At 37.6% G+C, this 6,292-nt stretch overlaps 1 protein-coding gene across 1 annotated transcript in view; it reads left to right on the plus strand.

Moving 5' to 3' along the window:
- Nucleotides 1-836, plus strand: part of LOC122085785 (transcription factor bHLH100-like) — a 2,537-nt gene extending 1,701 nt beyond the window's left edge. The window contains exon 3 of the mRNA XM_042654364.1: nt 89-836. Coding sequence (XP_042510298.1) covers nt 89-208 — 120 coding nt within the window. The 3' untranslated portion in view covers nt 209-836. The remainder of the gene's footprint in view (nt 1-88) is intronic.
- The last annotated feature ends 5,456 nt before the right edge of the window (nt 837-6,292 follow it).

Consider the following 6,292-nt stretch of genomic DNA (forward strand, 5'->3'; position numbering starts at 1 on the left):
TTTTTTTTTTTTTTTTAATTATTTCATTGGGTTGATATTGATTTTATTTTATTTTTTCTAATACTTACCCTCACTTGTGATTCAACAGGTGAAAGAAACTCAGAGATTGGAGTCTGAGATATTGAGTCAGAAGCTCATGCTGATGTATCAAAACAGAGAAGAGTCACATTCACCATACTTGGCCACCAAACCAGAGCCAGATTTTTAGTCTTGGGGAAAATTTAAAAAACCAAAAAAAAAAGGTAGTGTTTAAAATTATAAACCCTATGTCATACATGGGTCTTGTAATATAGTTTAGGGGTCCAATATTTTGCCACGTGTTTGATGTTCAGTGGATTAGAGCCTACCATTGAATAGGTCCCACCTCAAAGATTGCAAGCCAAGTGTTAGAATGATCAAACAATCTGTAACCATCTGATCTGTAGTTTATGTTGGAGCTTTCTCTAATACTTTTGTCCCCCTAACTTTCCAAGAATCAAAGTGGAAGTGGGGAAGATTGTGATCATATAATTAGGATGATAGATATATGTTTATGACAAAGTCAGTCTTTGGGTTGGGACCCATTTCATTGTCGGTGCAGATCAATAGCAAGTGCTCTGTGTTGTCCTACGATTGGAATCCATATCCAAGAGGAGCTCTGGCACTTCGATGTCTAAAATTGTAAATTCAGTGTCTTGTGTATACTGTGTACTTTTCTTTTTCAATCATAAACTCTCCCTTTTTGTATATTAACTCTCTAGTCCTTACATGAGTTGGTGTCTCATTTTACCCCCTCCCCCCTTGATAATCAAGGAAGGAGAATTATCCTTGTATGGGGGATTATTTAACAGTTTGGCACATCCCCTTATTGGTTGTACTTATCTTCAATTGAGAAAAAAGCTTTGAGAATGTGGACAAAAGAGTAAATTTCTTTTCTCCAAGGATGACAAGGGATTTTTTTTGTATAATCGATTTATTAGAATTTAATAAAATAATAAATTGAAAGATAAATGAGTGAAAAAAAAAATTTTAAAAAGAAAATTAATGTGAAAGGAAATCCCTTTACCCCGGGGCCTTGGATGTTTGGAACTGAGGTTTTAGTGGGTTGGGCTAAAGATAGTTTCCTGGCCCAAGCCTGATCACAAAAAACTAGACTTGGGTTTGGCTAACTCAGGAATCAGGATGGCCCCAATAGTATTACGTGGAAAAGTAAAAAAATTAGGCACGTTTTGTCAACGTTCCATTTTTTCCGTTTCTGCATTTTCTTCTTCCTATAAACGGAGAAACAGCCTAAAAAAAATTTGATAAAATTGTTATGTTTCACACGTTTCTAGAAACATAAATCAAAATTTATGCTTATTTATAATTCTAGAAACAACTTTGATGAAATGACCAGACTTTCACTACTATTGGTGACGAAGTTTGCTAAGATTTTCGTATTTGACCAAAGGGGTCAACATTAATCCAAAGCACAAGCGCAATTGTTCGGAGAAGTGACAAATTCAAAAACCTACACGAGCCTGCCATCCTTTTGGGGCTGGGCTTCTGTAGTATAGCTTGCATCTTTGAGATGGCTCCCTGGCCCAGGCCTGACTACTAGAAGGCTAGTTATTTATTAGCTAGGTGCTAGTTAGTATAATACCCACCAAGGCCTGGCCCGGCCCAGCCCAGTGATGGGCTCAGCAACCAAGTTCCTTTGGTGTCAAATCGATCACTTTGGTCCGGTTGTGGTCCTATTTGATCCGGTCATTTATTGGATTGATTTAATGGGTTCTCATCGGTCTTATATCGGGTTATTATTGGTTCTTTTAGCTTTTCATATTTTATACCATTCTTCGATTTTCATTGGGTTTTTCTATTTTCGTTCTTTTCTGGTTTCAATTGGTCCGATCCAATTTGATTTTTTATTGGTTTCATGAAGGTCTAAATCGAAACCAAACCAAAAACGATTTGATTCAATTCGATCTCAGTGGATCCAACTGGAATATGACACCCTTGAAGATCCCTTATCTTAGGATAATAACTTTACAGGTGAGGTTGAGACAAAAGGTCAGATAAGAGACAACACATATTGTTACAAGACCTAGGGGGCTAGGGGATACCAGATAGCTCCAGCTCCATACCGATGTGGAGTTACGTGATATAAGTCCTTATGAGATTATGAGGAGCACCATGTGATATTTCACAGATGTGACTTGTAAGGACAGATAAGCCCTAGAGGGATCTGAAATCCTGCTTTGTTCACGTGGATTTGGGACCTCAACCTTTCTCCTCGCCCTTTTTTTCTTCTTTGATTGGGTGTCGGGACCTAAGCCTTTCCATATCTTGGGGCCCAATAGCCTCGGATCTCAACGTGAAAATGGGACTCATCAGTGGCTTCAGACAAGGCTTTATAACCCCACGGACATAAGTGGCCGTTAATCTCCTTGGCTCATACACGAAACTCATTATCAAATTTAAATCATAATTTTTTTGTTAAGGACAAAGAGCCCTATCCGTTTGCACTGTCATTGCCTCAACACATAGGTCAATAATGGGATAGCATAGTCTTATTGTGTCTGTTTATGTTTGGACATAGAGAATATAAATTGAAGAAACACAATCTTAAAATGATGCAAAAAATAATGAAAAAAACAAAACAAATAATATACACAGATTTACGAGATTCAGTAAAGTTACCTATATCCTCGGTGAGATGAGATATTATTTCACCATCAATGGAGAATAGGGTTACAACACTCTTCTTCACACCTCTTAGTATTACTTGCATGACAGAGAAATAAACTCTCGCTACAAATATATAGAGCGAAAAACCTTAATCCGAAATGTACACAACTGCTCTCAAATAAAAAAATTAACACCATACACCAACATAAACACGCAAGCATGTATTGTTCTTTTCTTCTTTTTTGTGATAAATCAAAATAACGTCTTTATCTCTACTACAACGGTTATTTTTTAATAAAAAATGAAATAGTTAATAATATTTGGAAGAGAGCCTAAGGTCAATCAGTTTTCATTCACAACGGAATTCATCCTTCTCTGTTTTTTCTGCTTTTTCACGGAAGAATCCATTTCACTATCTCAACATTATCCATTCAAATACCCATTTTCTAAGTTTCTATGACTCTTTTGCAAGTGTTAGCCTCAATCCTAGTAAGATAGCTTTGATTTTTCGTGGAAGTCTATCCTTCGTAGTCACAACTCATAGAGACAAAACTCTAAATTGCGCTTTAGAGAACACGCACTGTAGATCCGCCAATAATACTAGAAGCCTTATCATAGTAGTCATCACAAATAATAATCAAATGATTAACAAAAGGTAAAGATTGATGGTCCAAACGAATTATTTAAATATACTCATTTGGAAAATGGTTTCTACACGAGTATATATTTATTTCTCACAAAAGTCTGTTATTTTTCTAAATATCATAAGATGACATTTATTCATATCAGGGAAGATGCAAAGCCAATGAAACAACCCCAAAGGAAGTTTCACCCAACGATCATGGAGAAGAATGAGAAGGAAGTCCAGAGGTTGAAGGACGCAGGCTTCATCCTTGAAGAACAACACCCATACTAGTTTGCGAACATAGTCCCAGTAACTAAGAACAGTAAAATCCGTGTTTGTATGCCACGTGGGCAAATGCCATGCCTATTTCAATTGTTGGATAGAGGGGGCATCGTATAAATTAGCTAAATATCAAATATCAGAGGCAAAATCAATCAAATATCTCCTTTTGTTTAATATTTCTCCTGAACTTTTGCCACGTAAAAAGATGTGGCAATTCCAACTATTAGATAAATTATCTACAGGATATATATGTCATTTATCAAAATGTATACTTAGATTCAATCGACATATGATTTATCCCATCTATTGGCATGCATCCCTAGGGAAATAAGTTAAAAAATTCATCAACAAAACTTTAGGCGAAAATGTGGTAGAATGGAAATATTGCCAAGTCCTCTAACAACACATCCACTTTAATTTGGCCACATAATTGTTGCCATGGTAGCTTCCGACCAAATGGATAATTGGGTTACTTAATGGATTAGGCACATGCCAAATTTTGTGGTAAAATATAATCACATGGCCAACTTGTATTCATTTATTTTAAATAATCTATTATTTATTTATTTATTACAAATTTGCTTTTTCTCTATCTATAAAATTCAGACTAATAAGGGATGGTATCTCTTATTTGTGTGCAAAATTTAAGCATCAACTACTAAGGGCCCGTTTGATACCGTAACCAGAAACGTATTTCTGTGTTTTCTTGTTATCATAAACACAGAAACGACATAAATACCGTTTGGTAAAAGTGTTCTGTTCCACTTGTTTCTTGAAACATAAATTGAAATTTATTACAATTTATGCTTCAAGAAACATGAATGGCAAAATAAGTTTTACTTGTTTCGCTCGTTTCTCGAAACAAAAATGGGGCATAAAAAATCGATATTGAAGACGGAGTTTGGCATCACTACCATCACCACCTTCTCCGACTAGCTCCGTCTACAGAGTTCCTCTCCATCTTGTCAGCCGTCATCGATTTGGGTTTCTTCCCGCAGATTCCGATGAGGCACTGTCATCTTCCTCGTTGACTCCGCTGTTGTGTCTAATAAGATTGGAGCAATTGGCGCTAGCAGTCTTGACTTGAGGAGGATTGTGATCCATGACTATCGAATTCACCATCCCGTAAGAATTATCCATGGAGGCTGAGCTATGGCTGGGCAGAGGCGCCGACGGCGGAGCTTGATAAAGCATTTGGGAAGCAGCGGCAGAGTATCCATTCTGCTGAGGAACAACCTCAGATGCTTCGTGCTTCATGGATGCTACGAATTGAGAATTTCTCTGATTAACCGCTCCGGTGGGAGTCGCCGATCTCACGGATATCAGGTGAGGGAGGTCCAGCAACACCGCCACCACAAGACAAGAACCTCGCAAACATGCTCTCCGCTTCGGGACTTGAATAACGAGGTTGTAGGAAATCATTAGCTCCCCCTTCTCCGTCTTCGCTGCTACCGTCCACATAATTTGCAAGCAGGGGGCTTGGGGCAAAGCAAAATCGCATCAGACCGGAATTCAGCTCTTGTTGCTGCTGATGGCGATCGAAAACCATGGTTTCTCTATTTTTCTGTTGCAGTTCTCCTTCCGAATGCCTGGAAGTCGAAGGAAATAGAAGATCCATGTCTTTTGAGGATGCTAAAGACGCATACATCCTTGATGATCTGAACTCCAAATTCATCCTTGATGATCGACCCCTCAATTTGTTGCCAATAAGCATCACTTCTGACGCCTATCTTGTTCAAGGAAATAGTCGACTGTCACGCCAGAGCATCTATTTCTTCAAGCAAATGGCCACCGATCGTTATCCACCGGAATGTAAATACAACACTGTAATCATCCAATCAAACGGAAACAAGGTTTATCAAACACCCAAAATTATGTTTCTGTCGTTTCTTGAAACAGAAACAGCAGAAACGTTATCAAACGGGCCCTAAATATCTACCCAAAACTTTAAATTAAAAGAAGAAAGAATAAGTAGTTCCGTCACTTAATTAGACCATCATGATCTTACATAAATCAAACATGGTCCACATAACTACCCACCACAACAGAGATAAATGGTGGGGTTGGGTAGGGGAGGAAGGGGGGGGGGGGGGGGGTTGGGCTTCTCCGACATAGTCACGTGAGAAAAGCCACATTGGAAAATTCATAAATCAAACAAGGCAATAAATTTATTGAATATGAAAGGTTTTGTAGTTTGTACTTCTTAATATAAAGGTTACCAAACGACGCCTCCTAGTGGTCTGCTCCTTTATTGGCAGGAAAATGATTATTCCATCCTTCACGTTGGATGTCTTAGCACACATTCTCATTGGCCCTATGTTGACGTAGGAGTCATGCGATTAAGTAACGTTATTAATTTTATTGTGGAAAACTTTGCAACATTGGATCCCCTCATATACCAATTGATTCTTTCATCAAATCAAATATCAACAATGATGTCATAACCGTAGCAACCTTGCAATAATTCGATTTCAGATCGGCTACCGATTGTTAAGTTTTTTTAGTTAGATATTTCAACATGGTATTAAAGTCAACAAACTTATCATGTTAATAATAACTCTACAACTTGATCAGCCAACAAGAGGGGCCACCTATGCCACATGTACTACCAATGTAAGAAAATATTAAACCTGTTATTGAGAATAACTCCATATTGGAAAATCTTGGGATCTAAAATGTCTTTATATACTTAATTAAGACCCTTCACCTAATATCTTAAGCTTATGGATTGAACATTCA

The sequence above is a fragment of the Macadamia integrifolia genome, chromosome 8 (assembly GCF_013358625.1).
Source record: "Macadamia integrifolia cultivar HAES 741 chromosome 8, SCU_Mint_v3, whole genome shotgun sequence".
NCBI classification, from domain to species: domain Eukaryota; kingdom Viridiplantae; phylum Streptophyta; class Magnoliopsida; order Proteales; family Proteaceae; genus Macadamia; species Macadamia integrifolia.